The 17882-nt window shown below is 36.9% G+C and overlaps 1 protein-coding gene and 1 pseudogene across 3 annotated transcripts; one reads left to right on the forward strand and one right to left on the reverse strand.

Annotated features, from left to right (window-relative positions):
- Positions 1 to 887: 887 nt before the first annotated feature.
- LOC120008983 (protein SHI RELATED SEQUENCE 1-like) lies at positions 888 to 2903 on the reverse strand. 3 transcript variants are annotated; one of them, XM_038859399.1, is made up of 3 exons: positions 2469 to 2903; positions 1754 to 2292; positions 888 to 1454 (listed from the first exon to the last, which is right to left on the reverse strand). In XM_038859399.1, exons 1-3 carry the CDS (start codon positions 2489 to 2491, stop codon positions 1075 to 1077), a joined length of 942 nt encoding a protein of 313 aa, XP_038715327.1. In that variant the 5' UTR covers positions 2492 to 2903; the 3' UTR covers positions 888 to 1074. The 3 variants fall into 3 exon arrangements, with proteins under 3 accessions (XP_038715327.1, XP_038715328.1, XP_038715326.1); XM_038859400.1 differs by having other exon boundaries at positions 2512 to 2902; XM_038859398.1 differs by having other exon boundaries at positions 1754 to 2903.
- An 11784-nt stretch (positions 2904 to 14687) lies between these two features.
- Positions 14688 to 16569, forward strand: LOC120008831 (annotated as a pseudogene).
- Positions 16570 to 17882: the final 1313 nt, after the last annotated feature.

Here is a 17882-nt window from a genome sequence, read left to right on the forward strand (position 1 = left end):
AAAAGAAGGAGCAATTACGTGCAAATAAATGACTAATTATAATAAGGAACTTGTATCTATCATGATAAGTATAGAGTGATGGTAGGAAGAAGCTACTAGGCACATGCTACAGAGTCAGAAATTACAGAACTATGGAAAATTTTCCTAACTTTTTAAATTCCTTTTCCATGTACCAAATCTAGCAATCTATAGGAATAGGAAGCAGCATCTTCAATCCTATATCTCTACACATACCTCACCCTATATCATTAGTTATTGTCAACAATAATTAAATATAACATATATCACATGCACACACTTTGCAGGATTATTGTACATTATCGATCGGCTAATTATTCATAATATCACAACACTTACCATGCACGTCTGTTCAAATAGCCAAATATGATAGGTTTTGCAGGTAAGTAGTTGATGTAATTGCATACACAAAACTACCCATTTGCGTATCAGTTATGATATGAATCCCAACAATTGATATTCCAATTATTTCAGCTATTGAATCATGAGGGATATGTGGAGTTACGAATTCACTTGAATCCTGTGCGTTCAACTCAGCAGCTGCTGTGATGAGAACTGTTGGGATCTTTATCATATATAATTGTTTACATATACAAGTATGTGTACATATACACAAGGCCTACCTACGCAATCCGTTTATTATATATTTATTTTCTTTCAACATAATTCTTTGGTTAACCGAACACGAAACCTAGCTAGTTGGTCACACATTTTGATCCGGCAAGTAAACGGATAAACAGCAAAAGAGCGGCTTCGAGTTCAAAACCAGCCAAAAAGTGAACACAAAATCAACCCAAAAAAACAAATAAAAAAATAAAAATATTTGAATGCACACATCCACATGCCACAAAATTCCACAAAACGGGGCCTAATTGGATAAGATATCAAAATTAAATAACAATCAACCATGAAAATCTGGAATTAAATTCCAACAAAATCAAACATGGATCCAACATACTTACTACTCCCCCACATAAATTAAGCTAACAAGTCACAAAATGAGGTTTCGATCGCTAAAAACAATTAATCTCTCTCTCGAGGAGGACCTTGATTAATTTAAGGCCTTGGAGGTGGGAAGAATTGCGTACCAGCAATGAAAGCATTTAGTGGAGCTGGGTACATAGAAGGGTCAAGCAATTGGTTGCTGGTCGCGGTGGTTGTTGCCGCTGTGGTGGTGGTGGTGATCAAATTGAGCTGTTGTTGATGATGATGAGCTCCACTACCGCCGGATGAGCTCTCTCCACCACCACTACCACCACCATAGCGGGCATCCGGACCTTGATCGTATAGAATTCCCCTAAACACATGCCCTCCAATGTTCACAGCCGTTTGATACGCAAACTGCTCATCCGCATCTTCCATTGCGCTGACTCTCATGCACCGAAAAACTGCCGGTGAATTGACTTCCGACGGGAATTGACTAGCCAGTTCCAACCCTAATTTTGAAATCCATAGAAGCTAGAATAATTAGTTGAAATTATGAAGAAACTTTTTCGTTCGTTTTACTAGTAAACAGTGAAAGAAAGGATGAAAAAACTGATGGGTTTGGTGGGTGTGAGAGACTGCATCAATGGGAGTGTGGATATGCTATCTCACACACACGCAAATGATTCATCAAGATCTCTTACACCACCATAACTTGAAATAAAGAAATGATGGGTTTGGTAGGTGTGAGAGTATTTAGGTTTCCAGCACCCACTCCAGGAAAAGCACTCTGGTCGCGCAAATTAATTACCTGAACGAGTAGTGCAAGCAAGAGAGGAGGAAGCACCAGCTTGATTGATGATGTTTTCTCTCTGCCTTTTGGGGTTCTCGTGACCTCTAAACTCTAGTTGTTGTTCTTGATCTTGTTGTGTTTGTTGTTGCAAAGATGAAGAGATTTGTTGTTGTTGTTGTTGGCGTTCACGCCTTTTAGCCGCAGGGACCCAAGTGCTTTTCACGTGTGTTTGGCACTGAAACCCTCGGCTCTTACAACAAGTTCTACATCTCATATGTGCACAATCTTTCTTTGCTTGGTTTCCACAGTCTTGACAATTTATACCTCCACCGCCACCGCTGCCGCCGTCACCACCAAATCCCCTCATCATGAATCCTGCTGATCTTGACGACTCATCAGAAGAAGAGAAGTTTAAGGTGGTTGTTCCAGTTCTTCTATTGCTACTAGGACCCACACCAAACGTTGAGTAGTTGCTCATGTGTTGTTGTTGTTGTTGCTGCTGATGATGATAATATTCTGGCCATATCTCAAACCCCTTGTTGTAGATCTCTTCGTTCCTGTACAAATACAAGTGGTTATTATGAATATTATGATTACTATGATTATTATTATTACTATTATTATTATTATTCTCTTGAACTTTTTCTTCTCCTCCCCTGCTAGTCCCTCCTCCCCCTACACCACTCAAATAAAACAGCCCTGCCATTCTTCCCTCCCACTAACTGAAACCCACCTCAATTTAGACCAAAAATCCATAGCAGAGACAGACCCAATACCCAAAATTCGATCTTGATTACTGGGGTTTTCTTCTTCTCTCTCTCTCTAGAAGTGAGACTAGTAGTACTGTTGGTGTTGAGGGGTTTCTCACTTTCTTGACAGCTTTTAAGGTTTAAAAGAAAAAAAATGGGTTTGCTTGACTTGGATTTTCCAATCAATCCCTGCAATAATGGCACGGAATTAGAGCCTCTGCAACGCCGCCATGGACTCTGCTAGCCAAACCTCATTTAAGACAAACCTACTAATAAAAGAAAACTACTTTCTCTCTCATCAATTACTCGCTGGTTCTTCATTTCTTCTGTTGTGACTTTGTGAAGAAGATCCAGACAGTAAGAGAGTGGGAGAGAGAAGAGAGAAGAAAAAGGAGCTCCCAAAGAAAATCTATCTCTGGGTACTTCTCTACAGTTCTCTCCTAGTTTCAATCAATCCATCGAAAGGCGTACTTTGAATCTCAGCCGTTGATTGATTTTTCAACGGTGTATGAGTTTCCACGTGGCAAAAGCATCAGCTTTTACTTATTCGTTCTTGCACCGTAAAACCCGCTCGCACCTTTTTCTGACCGTTCATGTTAAATTAAGATTGATCTCCACTTGTATTCAATCCACCACCCCCGAAAGGGGAACACGGTAAAGCGTCACATGCACCTCTTAACAATCTTCTGTGACAGACAAGCTCATCACCGCACATCAGATAATCGTGTAAACCTCGTCTTGCAATCCGAGGGTCACGAAGAGAGTGTTGGTGATGGGTTGTATTTTAAAGTTTTTTCTTTCTTTCTTGCGTGTTTTTTTTTTTTTTTAATGTTTCCCACAGCTCAAAATTCTTTTTGTAATCATTTTATCATTGACTCAATAGTTACATATTATTTTGATGAGAATTTAACAAATTATTGATGGTTTCAATGGAGTGTCATATATAGGTCAACACCTTTGATATTTGATCTAACAAGACTGAAGTGTGAAAGAAGGGCGACCATGCAACCCATATATATGTGCATTTCATATGCATGTGTATATATATATGCAACACTTCTCATAACATGTTAGGCTTTGACCCAATTTTACCTATCATTAGATGAAAAATTTATGTGGATGGGATCATGATGACCTAAATTTAAACTCATATGTAATGTTTAAAAGATATACTTGTATGTTACCGTTATCGATTTTAAAAAAAAAAAAAAACAGTGTATATATGTGCAACACATCTATTACTTTCAAATTCAATAGTGACCATAGTTGTCAAACTAATTCTCCAAACAAATTACATCATTTGTCAATTGAATTTGGACCTGGTCGTAATCAAATTGTGTCAAAATCAACATCTAAACAACTCAAATATAGTTATAAATTTAAGCTTTAGGGTGATAATTAGCCTTTCAAAGTAAGTCGTATTCGTTACAATTATGTAAGCTCTTATTCAACTGTGTGTGTGTATATATATATATATATATATATAATGCGTATGTCCAAATACTCCGAATATAAGTTAAGTCAAGCCATAGCTGATTAGGGTTTCAATATAATGCGTGCTCATTGCAATTCTCTACACTCTTATTTAGTTGTGTTGATATGTATTTAAGCTCTATTGTCCACATAGTTTGATCATTATCCTATGTGTCTAAACCCAACTTTTAATGAACATTCGAAATAATTAAATTTTAAACTAGCATATTTATTGTGAAACCCCGTTTCTCCTGAAAGAAGAACTTGTCGGTTGCCCAACAAGTGTAACATTTTAATTATTTTAAAATCTGGTGGAGGTAAGTTTCGAACGCATGATCTCGTCGTTAGATTTACCACTCCAACACCATGCGAAAGACTAATTATCCTAAAAACTCTAACTTGTAAGAGTGGTGAATCTTTTACATTATTGACGGTCTAATACTCTTAACATAGATAGGGTTATTCTTTTTCATGAGGAACCCCCCCTTTAGAAGGGAGTTTATGATGTCCATCCATTATTCCATAATTACCACAAGTGAAAAGTAAAGTACGAGTAAGCAATTTAGTTTGATGTTCAAGAGATGAGATTAAAGTTAAAAAGAATTTTTCACAAGTTGTATCCAACCATGATAGCAATGGTTGGTAAAGTTTGATAATAATTGAACCCTAGAGTTATAGGAGCCATCTTTACATGCTTAGCATCTAATAATACTTGGAATACTACACATCCCTTCTTACGGTGGTCTTCATCCCACACTATAATCTCTCTCTGTTTTGTGTACAAATGACTTTCTCTATCAATCGATCGATCACGTGAACCCCGACAATTAGCGGCCGCTAATTATTGGATTATTGAGATTTTTAAATAACATAAATCCCCATTTGTACGGACTCCGCCGTCCAGAGTCTTTATTGTACCTTTTGACAAAAAACTGGTGTCCTAATTGCATGCCTAATCCAACAGCACTACAGCACAAGCACAGCAGTTTTACAGATTTTAGTGTTTTTTATTCTAGGTATCTCAAATATTGAGACGGATTGCAATTTCATATGTATTATGTGAGTCCATCTCAGTATTTGAATAACCGAGACAAAAAGGCATTGAAATTCTTAGCATTTTTGCTAATCAAAAGTTATAAGATATTCATTTTTAAAAAAGAGTTAAGATAGGTACCAAAAATCAATGAAAAGTTGAGGTTGATAATCAGATACGTCCTGATCCAACGGTAGTCTTATGGACCTCAAATGTTTTTTTTTGTCCCACTTATTTTAAATATTGAGATGGACTCTCGATTTCGCATGGATCATGTAAGTTCATATCAACATTTGAATAATTGGGACAAAAAAATGTTGAGATTCTTAGCATTTTCACTGATCGAAACATTACGACAATATTATAACATAATAGTTATAAAAAATAGTTTACCAAAAATCAATGAAAAGTTCAAGTTGATAATCAAATACGTGCTAATGAATAATATTTAGGGGCCCGAGGCAACAAAAGCCCAATTCTTTTCACTGTTGACTACTTTCTATTATCTATTGGAATCATGTATAGAGGATTAGTTTACTATTAGATTTCCGAAGTGGAGGTCTCAAATTTTGGTGAAATGGGGCTCCTTATGATTTGGGGTAGGAGGCTAGTCTACCTAGATTTTGCCTTTTATATATATGAGGTGCAACAGAGTTGTACCTATTCGAAGGTACCATGAATTATATATATGGATTTGATCATGTTACGTATAAAAGAGTGGCATATATATATATATATATATTATATGAAAATTTTCCAGGAACCATTCATTAGACTTTATACTAATTGGATATGTTTGTTGATCCTCATCGCAATTCGCCAGACTCTAAGGTGCTTGCAAGAGTAGACATATAGCTCCTTATAATAATATAATATAATTAATTAATTATGTCATATTGCCCTCATCATACAAACATATATGCATTGAATGCTCATTTCGTTCCATTTATTTAAAATCAGTACTTATGCATCATACTTATATTATAATTTGAAGATTTGAGAGAGATCAGAAAAAGGAGGTGAAATTAGAAGAAATAGGTGAGAGATGTTTGATCCAATTTACTTGAGGTATTTTTCACGTTCTAACGCCTAAGTCCTCCATGACTTTGTCCTACAAAAAGTATCTCAACTGTTTGAGGTTTAGATCACACTTATAAACAATATCATTAGCTTAAATCAAACCGATGTGAGATTTTTTATAAGTTTTGACACTTTTCTACAATAGTGGCACGGTTATGTGAGGTTTGATAAGTGGACTATATACATGAGAGGTCATTGTGATACAATGCATGCTCTAATACCATGTTATATTTCGAAGAATTGGGAGAAATGAAAAGGAGGAGATGAGGAGTAGGGAAAAAATAAAGTTAGAGATGTTTAAATCAAGTTTGAGCCGGAGGGACTGAAAAGTTTGAATTGAATGAGTACAAATAAGTGTACAAGGAAGTAAGGTATCAATTATTTTGTCATTGTCATTACAAGTCTCGAGCCCTGAGCTTGATATTCTGCCAGTTGACTCTCCTTTTTTTCTTTTCCATTTTTTTTTGTTTTCTCCTCTTGTTGACCAATATAAAGGCCAGCCAATCTTCTTGTTTATGCACCCGTTAATGCAAACTTGGTGGTGGAGGAGACTCTAAATGCAAAACTTATCTTCAACTGTCATTTCAAATCCTAGAATTGGAGCTAAGAAAAGGGTTGTGATTATTCCAGTCATAATTGATGTAGATTCATGTATATGACCACCGACAAGTAATTTCCAACCATCAATAATGCTATGAGAATTATTACCCATCCAATTATGCTAAAGACTATATATATGTGTGTGTGTGTATATATCATTGCAATTTCATTAATGGCTTTCTATAATTCACAAAAAGCTTTGATCCACTTCAACAGATAAATGATTGAAATTGATTGGTTAGAGATTAAGGTTATCAATTAAAATATAATTAGATAACTCAAAACCATTGATCCTAACCTAGTTAGGTCTTGCCAAAACAAAGGTCCAACTATCCATGAACATAACACCCAAAATCAAGGCTTAGTCACATCGATGTTGTATTCCCTTCTCCAACCTAATATTACAACTTTCAAGTTTCAACCTAAACACTAGGGCAGCAAATAATTCGTGATTCCACGTAAGAACACATGATGTTTAATTAATACTTTGATCCACTTATAATTAAAACCAATTAATATACACAACTCTCCGAACCATTTGGCGATAGTCTAGTTGGTTATCTCTCCTGATTTAGGACTTACATTGCCTGAGATTGGAAGTTCGAACCCACTAGCTCGATGTTTTCTTGTGAAATCCTAATTCCGTGGACTTGTCCCACTTCCAAAACCCTATCCCATGGGCTTCGACTAAGTTTTATTTGTCACCAACGTGATACAAGCTATTCTGATAGTCAAGGGTTTAGACTCACTTAGTCGTCTGAAGTGCATGTTGGACTGAGTGATTTCTCGGTTAAAAGAAAAGAAAAGAAAAAACACAATTCTTCGGGGATTAGAAATATAGCGCCAACATGTTGTTTGACTGACTAGCATAGCTTAGCCAACTGACTAGGGTTTCGTTTGTTTCTTAACCACAGAACAGCCGAACAGGGGGAAAAAAAACCCCCTAACCTAGTCCAACCTTTTCCCTATCCCGGGGTCCCAAACACCCTAACACAGAGTCACAGACCCTACATGCAAAACATACAAAGATTAGCTGAACCAAACTGATCAAGTAGTTCAGCAATCCCTACAAGGCTACTACTACTACTGTATATTCAAGCCCGTTTGCTAAACAGCCACACACTCTCAGTCCACACAGTGCCTTTTGTCATCCCCCCATGCATGTAGTAGCAGTTTCAAACTTTCAATATTCGTATGTCTCCCCCGTATACGAATTGTTACTGTATGAAGTTGGGCCCCACCAACTGTCGTTTGTCGACAAGATGGGTGGTGGTCCCTACAAGAGGAGAGCGCTGCAGAGATGTTTAGTAGGTGTGGGTCCAATATAGTGGTAGTGGGTCCCATCAGTACTGCATGTGCGCGACATTATGAAAGATTTTTAAGTTTCTTTTTTTTTTTCTTTCTTTCAGTATAGACTGTGTTTTGTAGAGTCTGATAGGCTTCTCTTTAAGCATAAATCATTGCTGTGGTATTGCCGCTCGATCCATGGAGGAAGAAGGTTAATATGGAGCTTTGCCATCACGTGCCCTTGGCTTCCTACTTCCACTTTCGACAACCCTATCAACTGCTAACGGAAAGTCTTGTCATTCATTATTACATATTTACATTATGTAGAGCCCCTTCAAAAGTCGAAGCTCAAGCTTGTTTTGAAAGAAGGCCCAACACATCTGTTTGGGCCGTCCGTCTTGAAAGGAAGGAAGGCCCATTGTGTCTTGTCCTTTGTCCGTTGTGCGCAGGAGACATGCATGCATGGCTTTTATCAAGGAAATTAAGATTTGTTCAGTTATAAATTCGATTTTCTGCTGTATTTAGTTTACTTTTGGATCCCTACTGCGCTTGGGGCGCCGTCCGATACTAAAAGTACCGGATTAAAAACCGGTAGGAAATGTGAGCCGTTGGATATTAAAAATCTAATCCAACGGTTCACATGTTTTACCCCATCTCCTCTCTCACATTCTCTTTCAACTCTCTTCTCCTACACATTCTCTCCCTCAACTTTCTTCTATACAAAAACTCGAACTCTTCAGAATGTGGCAGCCAAACACCACCATCTTCACTTTCATTCTTCAAAAGCTCAAATCCATTGACTCTCTCTCTCTCTTTCTTTTTTTTTATAAATCGGTATTTTATTAGAAGACAAATACATCATGTTGTTGACACTAAAAATATTATGGGCTAAACCTAGCCCATGTACAAAGCTCATGGAGCAGCCTAACCACATGGGTCAAGGTGCAGTATATACGGGTCATATGGCCTATTAGGGTCCAATCACTTACAGCCCATATTGAGAAGAAGATGAAGTCCAATTAATGAGTATAAAAGTCCAGGTAGTGTGGTGCTAAAAGTGGCCCGTGTAAAATGGAAGAGGTTGTGGCAGTTACAACAAGGTGATCTAGGTGGTGGCTTATGAGAGAAGTAGGGGAAAAATTGTATGAGAAGGTGATATTAACTTCTAACTGATAGAAAATGACACGAATGAGGGAATAACTGCAACGAGATCATGGTTTATGGAGGGAGAATTTCGTGCGAGAAAGGAATTATAAAAGCTGATAGATAAACAACACAGACAGACAGACAAAAACTCAAGCCCAAAGACACTTTCAAGCTTCCGAGCATTCTAGCATTCTAATTACTTTCCAAATCCTTGTCAATTTCGAGCAAATATCATGTTGTTCATTCCAAATTCTCTTGTATTTATTCCTTGTCAAGTTTCAATGTCAACTATCGTTGTGTAAATTGTTCTTGGTGTTTATCTATTTTTTCTTCATTCCAATATCAACAAAGCGCACTTCAGTGGAGTTGGGGAACCTAGAACTATTGATGTCCCAAGATAGTTCGTTCAATCGTCTAGATAGAAGTCTTATTTACATTTGGTCCATTTCATTCAAATTAGTGTAGGAAACTATAAGCTTTGGCACATCTGTAATTCAACACCACCTTGGGTCACTTTTTGGTGACAACACATGCAAAACCCATCCGATTGGGACTGCAAGTTACAGTTTTAAACATTATAATAATCTACCTGTTGATTCTGTTTTGGGTCACAATCAAAATCCAGTAAACACACAATGGAAACCCAAAAAAAATCCTCAATATGAAAGCAAGATGGGTAGAAAGAAACAAGCAGAAGATTATCAAGGCCACGGGTGTCATAAAAACAGAGAGGGAGCTGAGGAGACGCTGTCTTCGATGGACCCTTGTCTTCAACGGAGGCAACGTCTTCCTGCTTCACCGATTTAGTTAGATCTGGTCAAGGGGTAAAGAACATAGAGAGAGAAGTTTGATGAGAATAGTCGCGGAATTGGGGTTTATTCGATTTTCTGGCTTGGTGAACATGATCGCTGAATCTAATGGGGATTAGATAATTTTGGAGAATATAACTTTCAATTTTTTAAGCTTTTAATCTTGTTTGATAATAAAGAAAATGTGAGAAAATGAATGAGAATTGGGGAAAGAAGAGAGAGATGTATGATAGCGTGGTTAGAAAATTGGGGATGAGGAAAGAGAAATGGATGAAAAGGTTAACCGTTGGATTTATTTTATAAAATCCAACGATTCATAAATATTACTGGTCAATAGTCTGGTATTTTGAGTACCGGACCTACGAAAAAAACACAAGTAACAAGTGAAGTCCACTGATTTGCACTCCACTCCTTAAAAAAAAAAAAGCGATTGTCCGTCCTTGAGAACAATAGTTTTTGTCTTATATTAGTTTTTCTCTTACAATAGTTTTTGTTTTGATTGTCGGCTTGCGTAGACAGTAGTGACGTGTTTTGGAGGAAATGCTTCCAACGCATCATCTTCTTGAAATTCCTCACTCATGCATCTTCAAAAGGAGAGAATTGAGCTTCAAACGACAAATGACAAAATAAAACGGAACCTTCAAACAAATATCCTTCATAGCAAACAAATCCCACACCCCCGAGTAGAACAACTGTACGGAAGTCGCCACAGAAAGCCCCGGAAGCTTCCAATTTTAGATAGGATAATGCTTGAGACCCTCAAAAAATGACCCCCGAAAATCCCTCATTTAATGTGGAGTGTTGGATGTGAAGTGGATCCTACATATATGTTTGTAATCAATGGTCATTTTAATGCCACATAGATTTGGGGATCTCTAACATTATCCTTTTAGATAATAGACTAAGCTAGACCCGCGCGTTGTCGCGGGGTCATTTGTCACGTGTTTCTGTGAGCTAAAGCACTTTGAGCTCACGTTTTCAAAACGCAGGAGGAGACTCTATGTCTTCTCTGCAATTAGAAATAGTAGGAATGTAGTAGGCCAGTGAAAGTTGAAGATGAACATTTGACGCATTAGAAGCCTTGTTTGAAGAAGTACAAATACAACAGAAGATAAAGAAGCAAAGAAGTTGTTAATAGTTAGGCGGCAATGTTTGAAACCTACAAAGAAGTCCACAAAACTTTCAGTTACAGGATAAGGACTGCTAGTGTCTCTATAACACATCTCCATTTAATTATGCTACTTTTCCAAGTTTAATTCTCATACTTTTTTGGTTTCTCAGGTTTAATTCAACTAGTTGCAGAATTTTGGTAAAGAAACAGAGAGCATTCTAGCAAAATCATGAACTCCAAAATTCATGTTTAAGAGACAAAAAAAAATCGATCATAGAGTTGAGAACATAAAGACTGCAACAGAACAAAAATTATTGATACCACTGGTTTTCAGGACCTATTTCAACTTTCAACAGCATTAACACAAATTCATCAGAATATACTTCAATAATTTTTTAAAAAAACAATTGTATGAAGAGGAGGCTGGGAGAGAGGGTTGCATAAGAGAGAGGAAAAAAGTTGTTACCATTTCCACTCATTGGGCCAGTTTTAGTCGACTGCTCTGTAGTTATTATACATATGCCTGAAGAGCAAAATACAAACATTAATAAAGGGAATTGAAAGATACAATATTCAGCATGAGGATCATATTGTCAGTGAGAAAAAAGAAATTTAAACTATATCCATCATATATGTCATCTCTCTAAAACTTACTCATAAGATGTGAAACACCCGAAATGAACTTACCGAAAAGATGCGAAACAATCACAGAAGCAGAGAAGTTCATAATTGACCCACAGAAACCACCTAATTACAAACATAACTGGCCTACATCCACCTTAGTATGTTCCACCCAATCGGAAATAAATTAAAGATCAAAATAAAAATTAACTAACCTACATCATAAGCAGCATCATTTATTCCTTGATGATCATTGCAAGCATTTGCAGGAAATAATAATCGTTGTATGTACCTACAAAGTTTAAACATGAAAAGGTTATCTAAGGGACCATGTAAACTATAAAGATTGGAAACACCTAAAAATGGCAATCATAATAAAAGGAAAGTGCCGTCAGCCCAAGGGTTCATTCAAGGCACAGAACATCGAGCCATTAGGTATTCCAAAAGTGTGTATGCAAGGATTTTCTTGATTTCAATAGGGTGTGGTGGGTTTTCTCAGAATAATTTACTGCAAGAATCAAATGATCATCAAGGATTGGTAAAAATTGGTAAAAACCTGAACAAAGAAGAAGAAAATAAAGAGGGTCAAAAATAAGAGAATAAGCAAATGATCCAACGGCCAAAAAAATTCCCAATCAAGGCACAATAGTCTTGAAAGATGCAATTGAGCTGACAAAAAAAGAGATCTACACAGTTAACCGAAGTTGGAACTGAAACAAAAATTAAAATCAAAATGGAAACTACAGAGGGAAATCTCCAACAATAGCAGGATGAAAAGCTGAAAACCTATCATTCCAAGAATGACAAACACAAACAAATAGCTACAACCCAAGTTCCAACCAACACAAAACAACACACATCAACGCACAGGAGACCCAACAATTAAAAACAAAATGAAAGCTACTACGAAAAAGGCTAAGGAGAATTCAGCAGTTGAACAAAAGAGAGAAACCATGAACAATTTAGAAGTTCAAGTGTATATGAATGACCGTAATCAATAAGAGAAAACAACAGCCAAATCCGCCAATCACCCGTAACATACAGAGAAAATCAAATTAGGAAGTTCACTACAAACCTGATGATAAGGACAAAGACAACGAAACTGTGGATGTGAGTAAGCTTATGAAGGAAGACGACGAAACTGATGAGGTGGGCAACCCTGGCATCAGCAGCCAGCAAATGCACGAACTATAGTTGCCAGCTCAGGTTCAAGAAAAATCTTGAAGAGGGTAAAGCAACAACTGGTTGAATTGTCTTTGCAAGAAGACAAATGGAAAATGACGTTTACACAGCAAACGGCAAAGGAGTATACACAACGCTAACGACAACATAACGGCAGCGCCTAAAACAACCACACGATGATAATCTACCAACAAATCCAACGACCCTCCTTCATCCCAAATGAAGGATACAGTCGCGAGTAGGAAAATTGTGTGGAAGTCGCCACAAGAAGGCCTGAAATCTGCCAATTTTAGATAATATAATAATATAATATAATATAATAGATATAATGTAATAGATAATAGATATATATTCAGTAGTAATTTTAATCATGGATTATTTTGGGCGTTCTTTTAAATATTTGTTCATTAATTGTATTGTTGGTAATTGTAATTTTCTACACCCAAGCCACTAGTTGAAATAATAGGGATGTTATGTATCATCTTAGTCATCAGAGTTCGAATCCCTCTCCCCGTTTTAAACCTTTTTTTTTTTTTTTTTTGTAGTTTTCTGATGTGTCCATTACTTAGAGTTGGACCAGAAAAAGAATTGACCAATGCCTTATTTATTTCCATAATTTCTGTATTCGTAGCCATCTAATTTGAATTTTACGTTTTCTTTAAGTCTCCATAGGGTTTACTATAACGCTCACCCAAAAGCCAAAACCAGTTGAGCACAAATTACCTTGTCTTGTCATTTATCAAAGAGCTTAACTTTTTTTATATGGAAAATGCCAATTAACAAGAAATAAGATACAAGATATAACAAAAGATAACCTATAAACGAATGATCCCTCAACCGAGGTGATTAAGACATATACTCAAGCTAAGTGTACTTAGTTCGAGCTTCCACTCATGCTTACCTAAAACAAATCGAACAAAATTTTTCCCCAACTAGATTGTGCATAGTACAGGAAGAAGGAAATATTCTTAGTTTAGGGTTTAAGTGATCCTTCGTCCTTGGTCCGTTGAGGAGGAGACATAACATGATCCTTACTTGTAATGAAGGAAATTAAAGTCGGTTACTTTTGTTGTATTCAGTTAACTTTTGGATCAGTACTGCACCACTGCGCCTCCAAGAAGGGAAGAAAAAGCCTACTATATGTGTAGTGTAATTAATTTAATGCTACCATAAAATCAGATTTGAATGTTTTACTTGTATTTTACTTCTCATCAGGAACTAAAATCAAGGGGTTACATCAGGATCCTGGCCAATTGCTAGTTTTTTGAGATATATACATAGTTGTACTTTTCTGATGTCCATTACGTACAGAATGGACCAATATATAGCATATACATAGATAATTTGTCCTTTTCTTTTTCACTGTCGAGACTTACCTTTAAATATCTTAACATGGATCTAAATTCGGGTTGTCAGGTCTGCACGCAAAGAAACTTCTCACCTAACGACATGATAAGTTGGACGAAAGCCTAAAACATGGCCACAAAAATATTAATGTTCCAGTGAAAATCGAGATCAAGAATTTTCGAGTCCATACGGTTTGAACCCAGAAATATATCAGTTATCACCCAGTGATTGATGATTTATGTTATCGTATATAGCCAACTGGTTTGAGTCTTACTTTCTCTCCCGTCTCCATAGGGTTTACTATCACGCCCACCCGCAACCAGTTGAGCAATAATTCCAACTGGAAATGCATGTGGTTGACAACATACTATCATATTTTCCAATCTAATCCTCACTCATCTAATTCTATGAAACCCTCACTAAATTTAAACTACTCCACACATAAACATAAACATAAGCTCCATCATACCAATACTACCCGTCAAGCTAGCTTATAAGCTTAATTATACCGTCCATGGCTGATAATCAAGGTGAGGTGAAGGTTGTGATTAATGATCATCAGTCATCAGCTCCTACCTTCACCACCCACAATCCAATTCATCTCTTGATCGTCACTCAATCTTCTCTAAACTCAATTCTGACAAGATTCCATGCAGGTTATTTCAGAATTAGCATCTCTCTAGGAGGCCAAGCTTTGCTATGGAAGACACTAATTGGACAACCTAGTACTAGTGGTAATAATCAAAAGAACACAATAAGTCACGTGCTTGGCATGCTCCACCCCACAACTGCTCTTCTAGTACTATGGTCTCTGGCTCTCTCAACTCTTGTTTTACTCTCACTTCTTTACATATTAAAATGCTTTCTTCACTTCAAAATGGTGAAAGCCGAGTTCTTGCACCATGTAGGGGTAAATTACCTATTCGCCCCTTGGATTTCTTGTCTTCTCTTGCTCCAATCCGCACCGTTTGGGCCTCCAAAGACACGCTCATATATTCTCCTTTGGTGGGCGTTTGCGGTCCCGGTTTTGGCACTGGATGTGAAGATCTACGGTCAGTGGTTCACCAAAGGGAAGAGGCTCTTATCGACGGTTGCGAACCCGACGAGTCAATTGAGTGTTATTGGTAACTTGGTTGGCGCTCAAGCGGCGGCTAACATAGGCTGGAAAGAGAGTGCTATTTGCTTGTTCTCACTTGGGATGGTTCACTATTTGGTGCTGTTTGTGACTCTTTATCAGAGATTGGACGGAGGCGATCGGCTTCCGGTGATGTTAAGGCCGGTTTTTTTCTTGTTCTTTGCGGTTCCTAGTGTGGCAAGCTTGGCTTGGGAGTCTATAGCTGGTGCTTTTGACGCTGTTTCGAAGATGCTTTTCTTTCTCTCGCTCTTCCTCTTCACGTCTCTGGTAATGTTTTTTTTAATGAATAATATAAATTTATTTAGTTCTTTTTTTGATGATCAAGAACGACATTAAACAAGTATGCTCTTTAGATATTCGATATGAGTCTAAATTTGGATTGTCAAACCTCCGGGCATAAAAGTTTCCTACCTGATGACAAAATTTCCTACGTGATGACGACATAGTAAGTTAGTCAAAGCCCAGTGCATGATGACAATGATATTACTTTTTGTGGGAATCAAACCCAAAACTTTCGAGTCCATATGATTTGGAGTCAGAACGATTCAAATCGAAGCAATTGGATGTCTAACTCAGTTCTATATGATATAACCGGTCAATACTCCATCTCGGACATATATTCCATACATCACACGAGTATTGTGGACCCAATCGAACTATAGAAATTATTTTTTTCCACAATCTACCAAAGTAAGTTGGAATTCTATTGCATATACCTAGTACGACCCATCGCGACTAAACAAACCAAACTTATAACCTGTTAGAAATTGCGTATGGTAATGTTGAATTATAATTAATTTTATTGGTCAAGATAGTGACGTGGATTATGGATCTAATACTTTATTGACATTTAGGGTAGTCTTATATATAGGACATTTTACGAACGTAATTTTCATGCATGAGTACGGACAAAATTATGCAGCTGGTTAAGGTTGTCTTATTTGTCAATTTCTTTTGAACTTTGATTAAAGCAGGTTTGCAGGCCAAATCTGTTCAAGAGATCAATGAGAAGATTCAACGTTGCATGGTGGGCTTACTCATTCCCGCTGACTGTCCTCGCTCTTGCGTCCACACAATACGCACAGGAGGTCAAATGTGTCATTTCACATGCGCTTATGATTCTCTTCTATCATCATTGTCTGTCTTGGTCTCCCTTTCTCTCACTGTGTTCACTGTCCTCAACACTAAGCTGCTTTTACCCGACCACGATTCCTATTGCCAGCATGTTGAATCAGTTCGCGACAGACCATCGGGGCATTGATCACAATCACGTTCGATGAATTAATCCAGAGTTCTTGATAGTAAAATATTAAAACTAAATTAATTTTAGCTCCAAACTTGATTGCATGTTAGCTTCAATTGCATGTAAAAATAATATATTACACTATATTGGACTATTTTGTTAAAATTCCATTTATTTTACAATATCGTTTGGCATGTTATTGGACCACGACACAATTCGAATATCTGTCAAGTCGGGATTTCGAATATCGTTGAGGGTTTTTTTTTTAAACGGAGGACGACATCATATTGTAATTCTCTTCATCATTAATAAAAATCAGATTTATCACCAAAAAAACGGAAAACAACACCATATATATAATTTTGTCATTTGAATATCTAATGATGAATCTAAAGTCGGGTCATCATGTAAGCGCCTGACGACAGAGTAACTTGGATCAAAACTCAACCCATCATAGTATCCATGGTTGAGTTGAAATAAAGAGAATTCGATGTCCATCAAAAAATAATATTGTTCTTATCAAATTAAGCGTGTCAACATCTAAGAGATTAGGTCATCTCCAACTCTTTTCAATCTAGTTTAACTAGTTATTTTATTTCATAGGCAAGGCTAGTTTAGTTTGGACGAGTCATGTCCAAATCAAATTTTGTTGTCCCCAAAAAATAAAAAAAAAGTTGGGCAAAAAAATCTTCCCAAAGTCAGAACAAATTAAATGGTTAATATTATATTCATATATTTGGACGCATATCCAAATTGAGACAAACCATTCATCAATCCTCAAAACATGTTTGACTGTTGAAACTTTCAATATTTAACCTTTAACTTTTAAATTTCAAATTTTATTATTTAAGAAATCAATATAAGGAATCTAGTGGGTGGATAGAGAAAAAATTGAATCCATATCTTGCAGAATGACCCAATAACACTACAGAGCAGGGATAGAGATAAAGAAACTATTGTGAATGCTATTAGCAAGTTCTCATTCCCCATATATATAGGAAAATAATAAAATATTAAAAAAAATTCCCATCCCCATCTTTATGGGCCTGTCGTTGTTAGTATAGGCCCAAACATGAAGATATGGAGCCCAACTGCTCAAGGTCCAATAGAGCTACCACCGTGGACTTGTATGGTTCTAGATAGACTTCTTGACTTGCAGCCCAAGTGGTAATTCTTTTCGGGCCGTGCTACACTCGCTTGAGATGTTTTTATTAATATTGTGGGAATCTTTACAAGACAGATGTCGACAGAAAACTCCCCGAACAACACTTTGAAAGTTTCCTTACATGGAATCAAAGTTTTCATCCACGAAATCTGAGTACCTCGCTAGC

Source organism: Tripterygium wilfordii, chromosome 11 (genome assembly GCF_013401445.1).
Source record: "Tripterygium wilfordii isolate XIE 37 chromosome 11, ASM1340144v1, whole genome shotgun sequence".
Lineage (NCBI taxonomy): Eukaryota > Viridiplantae > Streptophyta > Magnoliopsida > Celastrales > Celastraceae > Tripterygium > Tripterygium wilfordii.